This window comes from Punica granatum, chromosome 2 (genome assembly GCF_007655135.1).
Source record: "Punica granatum isolate Tunisia-2019 chromosome 2, ASM765513v2, whole genome shotgun sequence".
Classification (NCBI taxonomy): Eukaryota; Viridiplantae; Streptophyta; class Magnoliopsida; order Myrtales; family Lythraceae; genus Punica; species Punica granatum.
Genome location: NC_045128.1, coordinates 33,192,682 through 33,210,705, shown reverse-complemented (window position 1 = coordinate 33,210,705; position 18,024 = coordinate 33,192,682). Strand labels below are relative to the sequence as shown.

The 18,024-nt window shown below is 39.3% G+C and overlaps 4 protein-coding genes across 12 annotated transcripts; 2 read left to right on the top strand and 2 right to left on the bottom strand.

Annotated features, from left to right (window-relative positions):
• Nucleotides 1–2,455: 2,455 nt before the first annotated feature.
• Nucleotides 2,456–6,397, bottom strand: LOC116195475 (pentatricopeptide repeat-containing protein At3g13880-like). Of its 4 annotated transcripts, none has more exons than XM_031524699.1 (5): nucleotides 6,103–6,395; nucleotides 5,831–5,935; nucleotides 3,349–5,744; nucleotides 3,231–3,251; nucleotides 2,456–3,141 (listed from the first exon to the last, which is right to left on the bottom strand). In XM_031524699.1, exons 2-3 carry the CDS (start codon nucleotides 5,906–5,908, stop codon nucleotides 3,552–3,554), a joined length of 2,271 nt encoding a protein of 756 aa, XP_031380559.1. In that variant the 5' UTR covers nucleotides 5,909–5,935; nucleotides 6,103–6,395; the 3' UTR covers nucleotides 2,456–3,141; nucleotides 3,231–3,251; nucleotides 3,349–3,551. The 4 variants fall into 4 exon arrangements, with proteins under 4 accessions (XP_031380559.1, XP_031380558.1, XP_031380557.1 ...); XM_031524698.1 differs by having other exon boundaries at nucleotides 5,831–6,009; nucleotides 6,103–6,394; XM_031524697.1 differs by having other exon boundaries at nucleotides 5,831–6,394.
• Nucleotides 6,398–6,545: 148 nt separating this feature from the next.
• LOC116195477 lies at nucleotides 6,546–9,128 on the top strand. Of its 6 annotated transcripts, none has more exons than XM_031524704.1 (7): nucleotides 6,546–6,684; nucleotides 7,345–7,473; nucleotides 7,594–7,657; nucleotides 8,079–8,186; nucleotides 8,287–8,385; nucleotides 8,522–8,647; nucleotides 8,735–9,128. In XM_031524704.1, exons 2-7 carry the CDS (start codon nucleotides 7,450–7,452, stop codon nucleotides 8,869–8,871), a joined length of 558 nt encoding a protein of 185 aa, XP_031380564.1. In that variant the 5' UTR covers nucleotides 6,546–6,684; nucleotides 7,345–7,449; the 3' UTR covers nucleotides 8,872–9,128. The 6 variants fall into 6 exon arrangements, with proteins under 6 accessions (XP_031380564.1, XP_031380567.1, XP_031380566.1 ...); XM_031524702.1 differs by having other exon boundaries at nucleotides 6,547–6,684; nucleotides 7,345–7,479; XM_031524705.1 differs by having other exon boundaries at nucleotides 6,554–6,684; nucleotides 7,385–7,473.
• A 62-nt stretch (nucleotides 9,129–9,190) lies between these two features.
• On the bottom strand, nucleotides 9,191–11,294 carry LOC116195476 (amino acid transporter AVT6C). Its single transcript, XM_031524701.1, has 5 exons — nucleotides 10,810–11,294; nucleotides 10,463–10,618; nucleotides 10,140–10,343; nucleotides 9,575–10,043; nucleotides 9,191–9,466 (listed from the first exon to the last, which is right to left on the bottom strand). The coding sequence occupies exons 1-5, from the start codon at nucleotides 11,186–11,188 to the stop codon at nucleotides 9,340–9,342; spliced, it is 1,335 nt and encodes a 444-aa protein (XP_031380561.1). The 5' UTR covers nucleotides 11,189–11,294; the 3' UTR covers nucleotides 9,191–9,339.
• Nucleotides 11,295–13,867: 2,573 nt separating this feature from the next.
• On the top strand, nucleotides 13,868–17,398 carry LOC116197805 (alpha-soluble NSF attachment protein 2). The gene is made up of 9 exons (XM_031528054.1): nucleotides 13,868–14,189; nucleotides 14,863–14,912; nucleotides 15,013–15,085; nucleotides 15,357–15,436; nucleotides 15,519–15,670; nucleotides 16,141–16,300; nucleotides 16,386–16,433; nucleotides 16,743–16,823; nucleotides 17,043–17,398. Exons 1-9 carry the CDS (start codon nucleotides 14,045–14,047, stop codon nucleotides 17,121–17,123), a joined length of 870 nt encoding a protein of 289 aa, XP_031383914.1. The 5' UTR covers nucleotides 13,868–14,044; the 3' UTR covers nucleotides 17,124–17,398.
• Nucleotides 17,399–18,024: the final 626 nt, after the last annotated feature.

The following is an 18,024-nucleotide window of genomic DNA, read 5'->3' as shown; positions in this document are numbered from 1 at the left end:
ACATATATAATTTTCTTATAGATTCGCATTACGCATATTTGACTTTTGAGGGATGCAAAAAAATTAATTTATTTTTACTCTCACGAGCCTTCGCAATCCTTCTCTTTTCTTTGTATATCTTGAAGATCATCACAACCAATAGTTGCAAAAATGTTGGAGGTAGAGAAGATTTTTGTTTTGGATGATTGTGCTATAATTATGTAGAACATGAACATATAATATAAACAACAGATGATCCTCGTTGCAATCAGTCACGATAACATTAACTATTGATATTTCCCCTCTCTGCATTGAATGTTATTTTTAATTTGCTACGAAATATAGCAAATTAAATCAGCATGCATATATCATAATTATGGAAAATAGAAATTGTGGGTAGTGCATTGCTGACCTGTACACGTTTATGTGTCTACTTGTATTTTTGCTTATTAAGCAACGTGACAAAAAAAAATCCAAGAAAAGGAATATATTTATGGGCCCAATCATGCAATTGTTAGTTTAGCTGAATCCAGAAATGTTTCCCGTGACATTCCATCTCATTATAATAATGTAATCTCGCCATTCAAAAACAATTAGGCTAAAACATTCTCTCCAATTTATAATGATATTATCATGATAATGTTAGGTGTATATATTTTACATATATCTTGAATGCCTAGGTACGTACTAATAGTGATTGATGATACATGAGAAAGAGGAATATTTTTAAGCGGCATTGCATCCTTGCCTGATAATCATGAGGTTTTATATTTGACTCTTGTGGCTGACTATCTATATTCTTTATTATACTAGATTCATGGGTCTCATTTATAATTGAAAAAAAAATGTAAAAACTAGCAATATATATTCATTTGTATCTCGACTTCCAATTTCTTAATAACTTATTTCAGCTAAATAATTTTATGTATTACCATTATGCCCTCTCGGTGATATAACAATTTCCTTTTGTTTTTCGAAATTAATTTTTATGGTAAAATATAATGATGCTGGTGTTGAATTGTGTATGTTGGTATTAAAGGATTCTTGTGAACTGCTTGCAAAAGTACACGTGACTTGCACTTCGGGAAAGTACATTCACATGCAAAGGTGACAATAGAAAACAAAAGAAAATAGGAAAGAAACAGAAAACAAAAATTATTGGGAGATAACCTTCCTCCTCTCCGAATATATGTATAATTTTTTGTTGATATGCACACGTACATGACGATAATTCTTGTTTAAACTTGGGCCAAACGAGAAAGTTCATCGGCCAAGACAATCAGGCTCATGAATTTCATCGGAACTTAGGTGCATTAGAGCAACAATGCAATGTTGTTCTAGCTCATAAAGTTCTTATCATCCATTGAAAAATTTAGGGCTTCAATTCTCATAATTTTGTAAATTTAGGATTATTTCGTGTTAAATTCAGAATACCAATGGTTAAATATTATAATATTGCTACCGAGTTTTAGTCCTTCCTCAATAACCTACATGAGTTACGTACCTCAGTCATCATAAACTTCTAGATCGAGCAACCGAAGATCATTCATATAAGTAGGACTTATAATTATTAGAAGTCTCGTGATTAAAATCATGGATTTGTTTTAGTGAATTATTATATTAAATAAATAAATATTACAATATGCAACTATTGGTAGATCTACAATTTGCAAAATCTTTTGGAACAAGCACTCGATTGTTGATCATAAATTTGGCCAAAAAAAAATGCTGATCATATGTATATATAGCTTGGCTCAATATTGTTTCAAACAGCTTAAGATTTTTAAATCTTATAATTGCTAGTTACTAATTAGTGTAAGGAAATGAGATTTTTGGACCATGTAATATGCTTAATCAATTAGTGAATAATCGGAAGAAGAATATTCACGACCGAAATGCTTAAATAAGTTGTTCACAAAAAAAAATCATAGATAGAATATCATATTGATCACAACATCTATTCAGTTCAAAGCGTTTAACCTTTTCTGAAAAAAAAAATGTACGTAGATACAAACTTAATGTGATATTTCACGATTAATTGAAGATTAAATCTATGCTTGATCCTGGGTTTCAGGTCGATCATATATTAAGTCGCTATCGGGAAGAACGTCCGTACGACTTCTTTCCCTGATGTATAAATAGAATTAAAAAGGTCGCTCTCATTAGTCACAACCCCTCTGATCTTCAAATCAAAATGTTTAATGACCCAGACAAGAGGACGAAAATTGGCCTAAGTATTTATCCATCACAACAAACGAGCCCTGCACTTTTTCCAGCTATATCGAATTTGTCCTATTTTTCTTTCCTGGCGAATGTTCTTTGAGGAAGGAGCATGAATCAAGCGTCCATTGTTCCGAGACGGAAAATTAGCAACTGGGAAAAGCATTTTCATTTCCTTATTTTCACATTTGATGTACGTCGTAATAGAAAGCCAGTCACCGAAAAAGTCGAGCTTAATCAGGAAGAATGAGTCGGATTATCAAACATGACTGGTCTTATCGAAATGGCAGAGCCTTCAATATCAGTTCATGGAGAGATCCACAGCAGAAACTATATGTTACAATGTCATAATGCTTCTCCTCTCTTCTCTTTTCTTTTCTATTCGTCGGTTCTCTGAAGTTACAGAGCAAACAACTAAGAAATGTAAGAACCGAGGAGAATCGAGGAGTTGCTCTCCTCGGCACTTTATTCAGTCTATCGCTGTCCTCTGCCCTTCCATCGAAAGTAACGAAGAGATTTGTAGCATTTCTCCGTCACGGGGTCAGTTACAAGAGACGAATGTCATTCACAAGATTAGGAGACAACAATATAATTATAAATATATATGCATAAAAGAAGGTGAAAAAGAAAAAGAGATAACTTGTGGAGCATATAAATCAACTCAAACTGTGTTCTCTTGTCCCATCTTCTTCTTCCTTCACATGTTGAGGTACCAGCTAAAGATGCCACCAGTGGAAACCACCAAACAAACTTACAACTTAGCCATATCTTCGATACGGGACATTACAAGAGAGAGGAGATGTTCTCAGTTGTTGGGTATATATATTTTTGTCGTTTCGGACTGAATATTGACAGGCCAGTGACGTGCTTTTCGGATAGTTGCTCTAATAAGTTGCAAGTTCATCAAGTCCTAGAAGATAGGAGATCCTTTTCCAAGGAAATCTGCACAGGCAAAAACAATGCATTAACAAACTACTCACATTCATCCGATCTTTGTGAAGCTAATTGGGTAGCAGACACATGGAGCTTACAATGCAACCCAGGGGGGGAACCTGCAGAACGAGAAAGATGATTAAGGGACGGTTCTTGTCAATAGAGAATTAGTCCATTAGTTTGCTCCGCTATGTTTGGAGAAAGGATCCAACTAACCATGAGAAAAGATGGCTTCGGTGTTTGGTTCATGTGTGGGTCCTGCATTGAATTTTGAGAACCGATCACTGCAAAGAACATGCATCAAGTGGATACGGTATGGTAAATCTCCACCAGGTTTATCGCAATCTCTTCAGTCTCATGCTGAGTCTGCAAAGTTTAGCCACGATTTCCTGTAGGCTGTATATATTTGAATGCGTGATTTAAGTCAAGTCCAAGAGCTTCATTATCACTCTGAGCTCCTCTAATACGGCATAAATCTCATCCCTCTGAGGATGCTCCTGATCTCTGGCGTAGAATTTATGAACTCTTCCATTCACAGAAATCCAACTAAATCCTGGTTCCTTCTTCATGCCCCAACCCTTCATCAGATCCCTAAGGCCGCGCCCATCTTCAAGCTTCCCACTCTGAAAGTATGTATTAGATAGTAGGACATAAGTAGCAGGATCCTCTGGTCTAACTGAGACGATCTTCTCAGCTGCAACTTTACCCAGCTCGATATTTCCATGGACCCTACAGGCTGCAAGCAAACTCTGCCAGATCATTTCATCAGGCTCAATAGGCATTTTCTTTATAAAGCCAACAGCATCATCAAGGTGGCCCACACGGCCAAGAAGATCAACTATACAAGCGTAGTGCTGCATCTCTGGTGTAATACCATAATCGTTCCTCATTGCATCAAAATAGCTCAGCCCTTCTTCTACAAGGCCCCCATGGCTACAAGCAAACAAAACAGACAAGAAAGTAACAGAATTGGGCCTAATCCCCAGCTTCTCCATTGCTTCAAACAGTCTGAGGGCATTTTCAACTAATCCATGCAGGGCATAAGCTGAAATCATAGAACTCCAAGAAACAATATCCGGCATATGAATCCTTGCAAAAACTCTACTCGCATCAGTAATACTCCCGCACTTAGCATACATGTCTATTAGGGCACTCTCTACGCACCTTTCATTATCCATTCTTGCCTTGCAGATAAGCCCATGAACCTGCCGTCCGTATTCAAGAAAAGAAAGGCTTGAACATGCTGCGAGCATAGAAGAATAGGTGTACTCGTTAGGCAGGAAACCTTCTTCCCTCATCTGTGAGAAAAAAGAGAGCGCGCTGATCTCCTCGGAACACTGAGAGTAAGCAGTCAGCATAGCTGTCCATGAAACCAGATCTTTATCCTCTGTCACCTTGAAAACCTTCTCTACATCTTCAAGGGACCTGCACTTTGCATATGCATCAGCAATAGCATTGCTGACTTCTGTGACCGTTAAACTATTTCTTGATGTCAAGACCTTCCCGTGAACTTCCCTCGCGAATCTGAGGTTTTTTGAAGCAGCAATAGAATTGAAAACACTGCAGTAGGTAAAAATATCAGATTCTATGCTCCTTTGGCACATGTCAACATATAATTCCAGAGCTTCTCTGCTCAGACCGCAATAGGAATAAGCCGATATCATCGCATTCCATGGAGCATTGACTCGACATTCCATGAAATTCATTTCAAAGACACCCCTTGCATCAGATATTGATCCAGATTTGGCATACATATCAATCAGGGCAGTTCCAACAGAGACATTAGAGTCCATTCCTGTTTCAGAAACATGGCTGTGCACTTGTCTCCCCTTATCAATGTCACCTAACTTCCCAACTGCTTTCAAGACACTTATAAATGTGTAAGCATTTGGCTTCAACCCTCCTTGCTTCATTCTAAGGAAGTAGTCGTACGCATCGGAGTAGAAACCATTTGACGTAAAACCTGATATTATCGCATTCCAGGAGACCTCATTCTGTTCTGCCATGGAGTTGAATAACCTACGAGATTCCTCCATCCTTCCCAACTTTGCATACATGCTAAGGAGAGACGTGCCAATGAAAGTATTAGAGGCAAAACCTGATCTGATAATCTTGGAATGCACGATTTCGCTCAGTTCAATCGAACCTAAACTAATGCACAACTGGACGATTGCAGAATAAGCGAATTTGTCGGGTGAGACTCCTTGATTATGCATTTCGAGGAAGAATCCTAATGCATCATGAAACAGGCCATTCTCTATTGATCCTAATATCATGACTGTCCATGAGAACACATTCCTCTCGGGCATATTATCAAACACGTGACGAGCAGCCCTGAAGTCGTGGCACCTCGAGTACGCATAAGCAACATGATTCAGTAGTACAATTAAATTGACCTCACAAGGATAATATCTCAGCACAAATCCATGCACTGATTTTGCAGCAATGAGGGACCTGTTCTCTGCGCATCGATGCAACATATCAACAAGCTCTTGTTGATCATACTGGTTCCAATTTCCACGAACAGCATCAGCATTCGCGGATTCGATTCTAACAGACCCGTTAGAGATTCGGGTATGGGGCAATCGTAACAATTTGATTGAGCCCCTGGACTGCAAAATATTAAAAACATTAACTTGCTATATAGGAACTAAGCGACGAACTCAAATTCATGGTCAATAGGGACGTAATGACTTACTCGGTTGTTGGAGGCAGGGGAAACCAGTTCGAGCAATTTCAGGGACTGATAAATGTCTGACTTGAGCGAGAAGCTCATCTCCAATGGCTATTTCGGGCCCTCGTCCTGCGAGTGCCCCGAACAGAAACCAATTAAATTCATGTTCCGAGGTTGTTCCACCGTACAAATGGAAGCAGGGCCTGAATACATATTCTATCCGATCGTCACGCCATTAAGGAAAGGTACAGAAAGGCTGCTGCTTCGGGTTAGGCAAAAGGCGCGAGAAATCGAACCTCGTAAACCGGTAAAATTTTCATCGCAACCACTGCTTTGTTCCTTCGAGATGAAGCAGAAAGAGGTTACCTCGATGCAGGGCCAGAGCCAATGTAATACCAGGGGGACTTTGGCTTTTTTATAATTTTGTCCCAAAATTACGTTAATTTATGAATTTTACTACGTAAAATTTACATTTTGTCTTCCCTGAAAAAAAAAATATTATGTAATAATTATATCAAGTAATATTTTTGTCCTCCCGAACGAAAATCCTGGATTCGCCCCTGCCTCGATGAGTTGAACTGTCCAGGACGAGGCTGGCTATTTGAGTGGTGACTGGTGAGAGCTACGTCACTCTGCAGACTGAGCTTCCCCTGCTCCGGCAATTTGGGATAATGTTCGCTTCAGAGTCTTGACAGGGCCCATGGAGAAGACAATAATGGGCTGGGCCGACATCAAGTATGGGCTTTAGGCCCATCATTCGCGGCAGCATTGCCCCTGCTACTGCGAGAGAGCATGGGGAAACATTTGCAGACGAGGAAGACGGAAGGAGGAGGAGGAAGAGCGGGTTGGAAGCAAGCCGGAGCACGTCCGGCGAATCAGTAAGACTGCTCCCTTCTGAAATTTTCATCTTCCGGGGCATGAAATTGTTCATTGAGAGTTTCGCTTTCTTCACTTGGGGTTGTTGATTTGATTCAAGTTGTTGTTTTTTTTTTTTTTTGGGGGGGGGGGGTTTGAATTAATCCATCTGAGGATGCCCCTTCTTGTGTAGTTTATGTTTTCTCACGTTGTAGCAGATTGCTTTCTGCTCTTGTCTTGTTTCAGCAGTCCATGGCAATTTATGTCTTTGCTCCAAATTATTCATAGTTTCTGGCAGAGTTTGTGTAATGTAGTATCTATTTGTTGTCAAAATGAGGACTTTAAACAGCATAATGTCATGAATTTCAATCTTTTTCTCTTTTGGGGGCAGCTGTTTTCCATGTTGTCTGAACAGTTCCCATGTAACTGATTGTTGTGACTCTTAATAGTCCCCATGGCTTAACCCTGAATCTTGTTTGTTTCAGCATCCGTAGGTTCTTTCTACTATTCCGATATTGTTGTTACTCTCTTTATTTCGGTCCATTTTGCTGATTTGGATAATTTTATACTCTGCCTGTCGTAGAATTTCATTGGTGTTGTCTCAATCTTGTTCTTCTAGTATCGTTCTAACGTTTTCGAACTGTTTACCTACCTGCAAAATTCATGATGGCTGCTCGGATTAGGTTGAGTTCTGTGATAAACCTTCAGAACTTGAGTTTGCAGTGCAAGATTAAAATAGCAGCGGAGGAGTTCGAACCAACAATTTTCAAGAATTTTCACTGGGCAGCATGCGGGCTCTAGCTGCACAACTCGTCAGTGTAAATTCCGCTTCTTTTTTCAGTTTTAGACCTTGAGATTTGTTGTGCTGGACTGAGTGGATTTTATTAATCTTTCCTTCTGTGTATAATGCAAGTTTTCACTATTGTATGCAGCACCTCTGCAAAAGAAGGCCCGGGCATTTACAAAATCGGAATTTCTCGTCAGCCAATGGGAAAGGTCTCTGCTCCCTTTTCATGATTATCCAATCGATATGCAGCTGCTTATTTCTTCGTATTCTTTTATTGGAGAATCTTGTCTTTCTTGATAGAAATAGGATTGCTGAAAATAAGAATGGTGCTGTTTTTATTGGAGAAATTGATGGAATCTCACGGCACTTGTTTTCTGCAATTTGCATGCTTTAAGACCCAGGAAGAACATGTTTTTGTGACTCTGGTGAATGTACATTGATTAAGCAATTACTGCTGGAATGAAGTTGAGAGGTTTCACAATCTCAATTGCTAGGTCTTATGCTTTAGTACTTTCAAATTTCTACCCAGTAATATATTGCCCTGCATGTGATATACTCTCCATTGAAGTGGCTGCTTCTAAAGACTCCAGCTTTTTTTGTCCCCGTGTTTCTCGGTTAATTGTCTTGTAGAGGAGCTTTCCCTTGAAGAGGATGCTGAGAGAAAGATAGGATGGTTCTTAAAGTTGTTATTTGCGGGGACTGCTACAGTTGTTGCTTACCAATTTTTCCCATATCTGGGTATGTTGATGTTCACAGTAGGTTCCTTCTTCCTTGTTTTTGGTCACAGCTATTGCTTCAAAGCTCTTGACTGAAGGAACAATTTTTGAATTTCTTCCAGGAGATAATCTTATACAACAATCCGTTTCGCTTTTGCAAGTTAAGGATCCTCTGTTTAAAAGGATGGGAGCATCAAGATTAGCTCGTTTTGCAGTTGACGGTATCTTCCTTATACTTTCTCTCATTATGAGTGGAAAATTTGCTAATTCTATCCATCTTGTTTTGGAACTGTCATTATTCCCCAAACAGAATATTGTTTTGGAACTGTCAGCTTTACATCTCCATTGATTATTCAGATGAAAGACGGATGAAAATAGTGGAGATGGGTGGAGCTCAGGAGCTTGTGAATATGTTGGCTAATGCTAAAGACGACAAAACGAGGAAAGAAGCTTTGAAGGCACTTGCCGCTCTCTCCTGTTCAGGTTCTGCTCTTGTTACCATTTGGATTTTTTTTTTCTTTCTTGATTATGCCCCGCCTTAATATCTTAACCCATCTGATCATATTACAGAAGAAGCTGCTGGATTTCTCCACCGAGCCGGCGCGGTTCCCCTGATAAGGTCCACACCCGACTCACTCGAGGAGGCAGAAGCAGAGAAATACAAATCGAACTTGCTAAAGAGGTTTCGAGAGTTAAGATATGATTAATTCTTAGTAAAATATGTGTTGATCAGGAGAAGTATCTTCAATCATGAGCAGGAAAACTGATGCAAATGTTTGAAGGAAAGTGGAAGAGGCACCGTGTTTGTTCCTTCCGTTCATGTGACGATATGAGGTATTAGCACCATTTTTCCGGTTTTTGTTTTTGAAATAAGAGAGTGATTGATACTTGCACTTCACAGGACTGTGTTTGTAATCCTAGCATGCCCTTTAGAGCGCAACTTGACACAGTTTTAGTTCGTTTAGGAGTTGTTCCGGTACAGAAAATGGGAACTGGAAAATTTTGGATTATCGAGTATAAATGTTGTGGGAAGAATTTAACATGGATCGGGATCTGTTTTGGAACTCCCAGCAAGAAATTCACTAAACTATCATATGACAATATGGTAAAAACCTATAAAAAATTTACTGCTGAAATTGCAACAAAACAATACAAACAACAGAAACTACAGAAAATTATGTAGTGTTCTCTGACATACTGTATATGTTCTTCGAGATTGCGATTGTACTTGTTACTACAGCTAATCCTATCATGATCGCTGCAATGATCCTGTCGTTCATTGTCGATATCCCATGAACATCCCTGTAATCGAGATCAGATAGAAAAATTGATCGGGATAATGGAGAAGGCAGTGTAAAAATTGTAATGAAATTGCTGATGAAAGGGCAGGGTTATAAAGAAGCTGGGGACCTCAGCACGATGGCGGCGGGGAAGATGAATGCGAGGCACACGGCAGTAGTTGATCCCATGAACTGGAAGAAGTACCAAATGTTCGGGAATGCGATTGCTGCAAGGTAAGTTATAACTAGTAGAACTATCGTGATGGAGATGAACCGAGTCGAGTCTGTTGCCAGGAGAGGCTTCTTAGGGAAGAGGAACTCGTCTATGTTCGACCTGAGGGAGAAGTTCAGGAGAGGGAAGACGAGCATCAGGTGCAGGGCGTAGCTAAGCCGGACTGTGTCGTTCAGGAAGGAGCTGAAGGTTCCTGATCCTGAGCTTCGGTCGAAATTGACCAAGATGTCGGGCATGATCGAGTCTCCGAAAAGAAGGTATCCGAAGATTCCTATTGCGAAGAAGATAGCAGCGCAGAGTACGAGCGATATTTTCGTCGCCAAAATCATATCGGAGGGCTTCCCTAGCTCAAAACCGATTGGGTGGACTGCACGAAAAGTTCGTAACATCATCAACCAAAACTTGATCATCAGCTTGCAGATTTCTGTGAGACTTAAAAACTTAAACCTTAAGCTATTCCCACCATTAAAATGGAACGTGAAGGCCGTTACTATGACTGGAACAGCGGTGAAGAGGTTGAAGAAGGAAGATTTGTCCTCCAATTCCGGCAGCAATCTCATGCTGTTCGTCTTCCCTTCTATGAGAGCCAATATTGCCAGAGCCGAGCTGATTCCGACGAACACCACCGCCAGAAGCACCGACACAGCGGAACTGAACTTCAGAGACTCTGAGTATTAACTTTAATTAGGAACACGTTGTATGAAAATCATCAGCCTTACAAAGTAGCGTAGCGCAAGAAGAAAATTAATGTAAAAAAAGATCGATATAGAGGAAAATAAATCGTACCTACGCGGCGAAAAAGAACTAACGGAAGCAAGACGAAGACTAGGATGAAGAGGAGGGCGAACTCGCGCGTGTTCCACCAGTGTGACCCGAACCATTCCTGCAGAACCCCCATGTGGACCGATCCGTCATCCGGCTTACTTCCCGATAACACGTCACCTGCCACATATACGAATCACGGATTCAATACTATCTCGATCACTTATTAGTCCAAAACAGAATCGACCCGAGAAATTATGTTACATTTTTTATTTACTCTACCATAATACGTACATGTCCGGCGAGAACATGTTGCTGTTTGAATCAAATGTTGTCCACAGGTTATTAATAAAGTTTGATAAATTAGTTACCAAGAATTATCAGGTAAATGATCAGGCAGCCGAGGTTGGTGATCATGACGGCCGCTTGCACGGCCACCGAACCTGCCGCCCCAAACGACTCCCTCATGACGCCTGAGTACGTGACCGACTGCCCCGCATGAGTGAACCTCATCAGGAACCCCACTGACACATCGGCGAGCCACGCGATCACCACTATCAGCACAAACGCCGGGACCACGCCCAGCACCTTCAGCGTAGCCGGTATTGACATGATCCCCGCGCCGATTATGCTCGTCGACACATTGAACACCGCGCCGGAGACTGACGCGGGCCTCTCGTCGGCCGCGGCAGCAGCATGCTTCGTATCCGAGGGAAGGAGCGGCGCTTGCGCCTCAGCCGCCGGCGACATGGAGAGGGCTGAGGGGGCGGGGCAGAGCCGGAGAGGGAGAGTCGTCCGTTAGTCGACAACGGTCGGTGGGTGTGGGTTTGTCGGGTTGTGCTTGATGATGAATAAATGCATGTGCCTATTTATAAAAGAGAGAAAATAATTCGGATGTTCCTTACGCTGCATGATTGATAAGTTTGTTAAAAGGTCACTTTTGCAGTGTTGAGACTGCCTTATTTACAGAAATGCCACTGCTAGTTTAGGGTGTCGACCGTCGGGTGCCCATTCGGGCCCTTGCGTCATAGACCGTGCAGTGCTCGCTTTGCTCAGATGAATTGCCCCTACAGCTGTGCCTGAATCGAGTAAAGACGACGGTAATGTTGATCCTAGATCCGTGTGAATCAAAATGATCAATGTCTATCATCGAACTGCTTTTGAGTAGTTGATAAGGGAAAAAAGACATTTTAGTCTCGTAAGTGTAGTCAATTTTTTTATCATCTAAGTTTTAAAAGTGTTGATTAGTTCTATACGTTTACTTAGCAATACAATTTTAGTTCAGTTCGTGATTTATAGAATAAAAAATGTCTTTTAAAAAAATCTTATAAGATCACATTTTAATTGAAAGTTAATTTATATGATCAAAAATATATTTTTTAAAACTTGTATGATCGAAATTATCTTATGAAACAGACTAATTCGATTATTTTAAATTTTATAAGATCAAAATTGATTTCAAATTTATAGAATCAAAAATATATTTTTTTCCTATTGATGTGGATGTTGGTTTGGTATGATAGAGGGGTAAGGATGTAATTTCAGACGGAGTCAGTCAGACATTTGACTGTAAATGGGTAATGGACAGGGTGGATCCGGCGACAGCCACATACGATGGAAGTGTGAGTGAATAGTGGACGGATATACGGGATCATGCGAGTTAATAGAAAAAGGGTGAACGCATGTGGACGGAAATGTGGGTCATGTACGAACCGTTTAATTGTTTTATCTTTTTAGTCAATACGTTTAATTGTTTTTCAACAGCAATCAATGAACTCCAATTCTATAATTATCTTTCAAATCCACGTCTATGCTGACAAAGACAAGATCTAACTAGACGCAATGAAACTTAGTCGATCCGGTTGTTCGAGATAATCGCGTCGTGTTAGCAATGATACTTCTATAACTTTTGTTACTCCAGAAGCGACCAAGAAAGACCCTGGACATGAAAGTAGGTATTGGCTGCTCAAGATGGCTGGCTGGCTGTGTTATGTGACGTACATTCTGCAAGTTGTGAAAAGAGGCGTATTAAAACACCTTACCAGAGAGAAAATTGATTAATTAGTATAATGACGCACGTCATCGCATGTCAATTAAGGAATTGTAGATTAGATTTTCATTATGACACTATCTGTGTCTTTTAATTAAGTAATAAAATTTTTATTTTATTATAATAGATATATAAATCTCCTTTATAATCGAAAAAATAAAACTTTACCACATTTAAATGGACTAAAATATGTTTAAATAAAACAATGCATCAAAACATGAGGTTTGCATTTGTTTGAATGCAGCTACTGATCTTTATTATCATCATTGTGGTCGTCGTCGTCGTCATTGTCACCGTCACCATCATTGTTTATAATACTATTATTACTATACTACTATATAAAATTAAGGGTCATATTTCGGTCTCACCTTTTGTTTTCGAAAAATGATGTTATAACCAATTTTTCAAGTAATAAGAGTTACAAACTTAGGGTTAATGTCATAAATACAATCATGAATATTTATCTGCTAACCTCATCTCTCTCTCAAATAATCAACACCCTCCTCTCTATCCTATCATTCCATCCTATGCTATTTCTCCCTGGTCACCTGCCTCTCTCTAGCTCTATTTCTTCAATTTGTCTATTTTATTCAGCCAGGACCTTCGTATATGTCGACATTATTTATTTTCAATACGTCACATGTATCCATTTTGATCAACAGTTTCAATTATAATGATGACATGTATTAAAAGTTGGGGACTATGCATTGGGCCCTTGTTTCATCGATTGAGCAACATTCTGAGCATGCTACTCCGATTGTGTCATATCATCTTTTCACAAAAGGTGCAATCATAGCATCCCCACTCATAATTGACTATCATGATTCATTCAACTTGAAACCTTAGTTATACCAGGTTTCATTTGGTTTTCGAATTAAATATAGTGATTTAACTCAACTTGATTTTATATAATTATTGCATGTATTGATAAATGGTATTGATGTCCGAAAGCGCACACATATATATCTATGTATATATGTATAGATGTGAAAGTAGATTGTGAATTTATTATTAAAAAAATTGATTATAAAAGTGATTAAAAATATATATATTATTATTAAATGAAAAAAGATAAAATAATAATAATTATATTGTTGAATTTAGAGAAGAATAGAGTTGAATTAGATAGAATTAAATTATTATTTGTAAACTAAATGGAGCGTATCAAATCATCCTTCGGGCAAATGGGCAAAGTCCTTTTTGGTACAACACTCATGGGCCTATATGTTGGGCTTCTTTTCGTTCCCTCGAACTTTTAGGCCCATTGGGCCTCACAGATTTGGGCTGAATTATAGAAAAGATCACAGCTGCTTGGATCCATTTCGAAGATGAATTTTCAAAGAAGTGGGGAAAAGGAAGAAAAAATAGTTTTTTCTTTTTCTGCAATTTCTTATTTCTGCTTTCTTAACAGAGCCAACAAAGACCTGACCTGTCTCTCCTCTCACCACGACCGGCACCACCTGCTCCGCCACCACCGTCGTCCGTCGCCGTCGTCTTCTCTCGTATTAACGACCGGAATTTGCATGCTCTCCGGTCGGTAGAATCGGAATCGAGAAATGGGGGATCAGCTCGCGAGGGGAGAGGACTACGAGAAGAAAGCCGAGAAGAAGCTCAATAGCTGGAGCTTTCTAGGGTCCAAGTACGAGGACGCCGCCGATCTGTTCGACAAATCCGCCAATTGCTTCAAGCTCGCCAAAGCCTGTACTTGACCTTCTCCCTTCATCTCCTTGATTTGATTTTTCTCTCCCTCGTTTTGTTGGCCGGGATTTTTGCTTTCGCATGAGGAATGCGGGAGCTTCCTGGGGTTTTGGCGCGACCGGCTGGGTTAGTTTGTGTTCTGTGGATCGCGATGGTTGGGAAAGCTCAAAGCCCTAGGGTTTTTGATCGGATTTCGGCTTTTGCTTGACATATGTTGGACGGATGGATTTGGTTTTCGTTTCCTCCCTGCGGCTCCATTTTCAAAGATAGCAATGATCTGCATCGAATCAGCTTTAGAACTAGAAGAGCGATTTGCGATTTGGATTTTCTTCCTTTTATTGTTGAAACGCGTTCTCCGGACTCTTGTTTGCTCTATATAACTGCAACTCTGAAGAAGAGTCGATACTGTTTTCGCAACTCTGATGATATTGACAATCTGAAACCACGAAATTGTTGGGTTCAGGCAGGTTATGCATATCCTTTTATGTTTCTGTCTCTTAGGACATCTATGTATGCTTCCTGATCTGTTTTGCTCGTAATTTCTATTTTTAAATTTTAAAGCACAAGGGATGTATTTTTGGATCAGCCAATGTGTCAAATGTTAAAATTTAAGTTTTAGACAACAAGTGTTTTGTTTATGTCCTGCTAATCACCGTATTTTATTTATGTGTCTCAGGGGATAGAGCTGGGTCGACATATATCAAGTTGGCTGATTGTCATTTGAAGGCAAGTGCTAGTTTTTCAGAAAACCATTGGGCACTGTAAGCAGGCTTATAGTTATATAGCATGGTGTAAGAACTTATGTGTCATTTGGCATGTGGTACAGAGCCAAAGCAGGCATGAAGCTGCTTCATCTTACGTTGATGCTGCCAATTGCTACAAGAAAACATCACCCAAGGGTATGGTTGTTTAGTGTGATAATTTCCGGTTCTAGGTAACCATAATTTATGTGATTATTTCAGGCTACACTAGTCAATATTATTTCTCGATCTTTCATTTGCAGAACAATCAGAATATGAGTCTTTGATATTCTTTTTCTAAATGATTTATTAGGTAGATTACATTTCATGGCCTTGAGTTCGTCTAGATGCCAAACATGAATTTATGCATTACCATTTTGTGTTTTGAGGCAGATAAGACCTCTATTTAATCGAATGTCTATTTTTGCAGAGGCAATATCTTGCTTGGAGCAGGCTGTGAACCTTTTTATGGAGAATGGAAGACTCAATATGGCTGCGAGATATTACAAGGTAATCTTACCTGGATTCTCTCTCTAGAGATTATTGTCTTTTTCTGGACAAAATTACATCAACTGCAATTTGGTTCTTGCAGGAAATTGGCGAATTATATGAGTCTGAGCAGAACATTCAAGGGGCCATTGACAACTTTGAAAGAGCAGCTGAGCTTTTTGAAAGTGAGGAAGTAACTACTTCGGCCAATCAGTGCAGGCAGAAGGTTGCTCAGTTTGCAGCACAGCTAGAGCAGTAAGTCTCTCTCTGTTGTATAATTTTGTTCACGTTATTTTCTACAAGAGCTGGGACTAACAAATAGATTTATTTTGATTCGACCTTCAGCTGCATCATGCTCTGTATTTTGAATTGCAAAAGTTTTCTGCGTGATGCATATGTAATTTTGATGAGAGCAGAATAATCTAATATAACATTTGTTTTGGACTAGATCTAATCTTACTTCTATATCCATTTTCTAGAAATATTCCTGATTTATAAATAATCATTTCTTTAGATACTTATAAGAGCATTTCATTCTGATCACTTGTTGGGATTTGCATTCGCATTTAGGTGCCAAGTTATGTATGTCCTCTGGGTGTGGTTTCGTTAATGTTGATTAGCTGCATTTCAGAAAGGAAAGAGAGATGTTTTGCACGCGATGCTTGGAAGGATATCATTCGTGATTCAGTGATGGAATTTGATGTTTCTTGTTTATTTTTCTCCAGGTATCAGAAGGCTATTGAGATATACGAGGCCGTAGCACGGCATTCCCTTAACAGTAACTTGCTGAAGTACGGAGTCAAAGGGCATTTGCTGAATGCTGGCATTTGTCAGCTCTGCAAGGGCGATGTTGTTGCGATTTCAAATGCATTGGACCGTTACCAGGTGACCTTTTGGCGCTTCTTCAGCATCTCACTGTATTACTTATTGTTATGGAAGCTAACTCCATTCACTGCTTTTGCTCTTGCAGGAACTTGACCCAACGTTTTCAGGAACACGTGAATGCAGATTGTTAAAGGTGATTGATTTCTTGGAACTCATTCTTATTGTGTTTTGATCATTTCTTTTCTGAACTTAGGTTCCTCCTTCCTAGATAAGTTAAATTGTGTGTGTTGAAGCATCGATTTAGGAGTTATGAAATTTCAGTTTGCCTCATCTTATTTACTTGCATTGTTGGTTGTTGGAAGTCCAAATACTCTCGACCATGATCTGCCTTTCCCAATGAGTGTTATGCTTGTAGTCAGATAATTTCCTCTTACATAATGGTCCACGCTATGCTCCTGAGTACCACAGAACTGAGCTGGAAAAGCTAACCTTGTGATATCAGGATATTGCTGCTGCCATCGACGAGGAAGATGTCGTGAAGTTCACCGATGTTGTGAAGGAATTTGATAGCATGACTCCACTGGTAAATTTCGACTAACCTAGAAGGAATAGCATTTCTTTTGTGTAAAATCTTATGTACCACCGGCATCCCTCTCCTGTTACCTGTTGTGTTTTCGTATGTTTAAAGATTAGATAACATTAACTATTTCATTGGAAAAGCAATAACATTACCAATATTTCTATTGGTAACTTTGTACACGCCTTCTTCCTGTGTCCTGATGTTTTGCCCCCGTGTGCGTAGGATTCTTGGAAGACGACCCTTCTCCTGAGGGTGAAGGAGAAGCTGAAGGCCAAGGAATTGGAGGAAGATGATCTCACCTAAGAGTCTTTTCATTTCTTTTTTCCCATGGATGCGGACCGCTACCTCTATTGATGCCTGTCACTCTGACTACTTTGGTTTGTTCGGATGAGTTTGGGTTTGCTTGGACCGATGTGTGTCTATAAAACCTTCGGTTTATTTGTAATTGCGAGTTCTATGAACACTACTAATAGCATGTTCCAATAAACCGGGTTTAATTTGTGTGTACTCCCAAGCAATGATTCTCTTGCAGACAGTTCTCGGGAGTACACTGTACAAGTCCTCTATGGTTCTATACGCATACTTCCTATTGTATGAAATGAAGTATTCTATTCATAAACCCATAATCAACTTACTTCCATGAAAACGTTTTTCATGTAGGATTCTATTCAATAACAAGCTTTGAGTTTCAGGAAAAGGTCTGCGTGACATTTTCTCTTTGCACTCCCCGGTTTTTAGATATTACAATTAATGATTTATCCCAATCTACGTTGACCGGTCCGCGAGGGGAACGCGCCGCTTCAAACCTTAGGTGTGGCTGCCTCTCGGACTACTCCTGGATAAATTTCCAAAAATTATGTACATCTATATTATATGTAAATCTATATTTTACATAAAAATACGATGTGTTTTTCCAATTTTAATTATTTTAAAAATAATATTGTATTTTCGTGATTTTTTCTCGTACATTTTCGACTTATGACTTTTGGTTGTACACTTTCATTTTATATATATATATATATATATATATATATAGATACACACATATATGGTTCTTTCTATTCATTGATCATTTTTTTACATTTCATTTTCGCTCATCCTTCTCAATCGAGTTAGCCCATCACCACAGGTACATTTGTTCTATTTATTTTACACTGACTTTTAGTTTTCAAATTTTGCTACATCTAGGTTTTTTTTCAACATT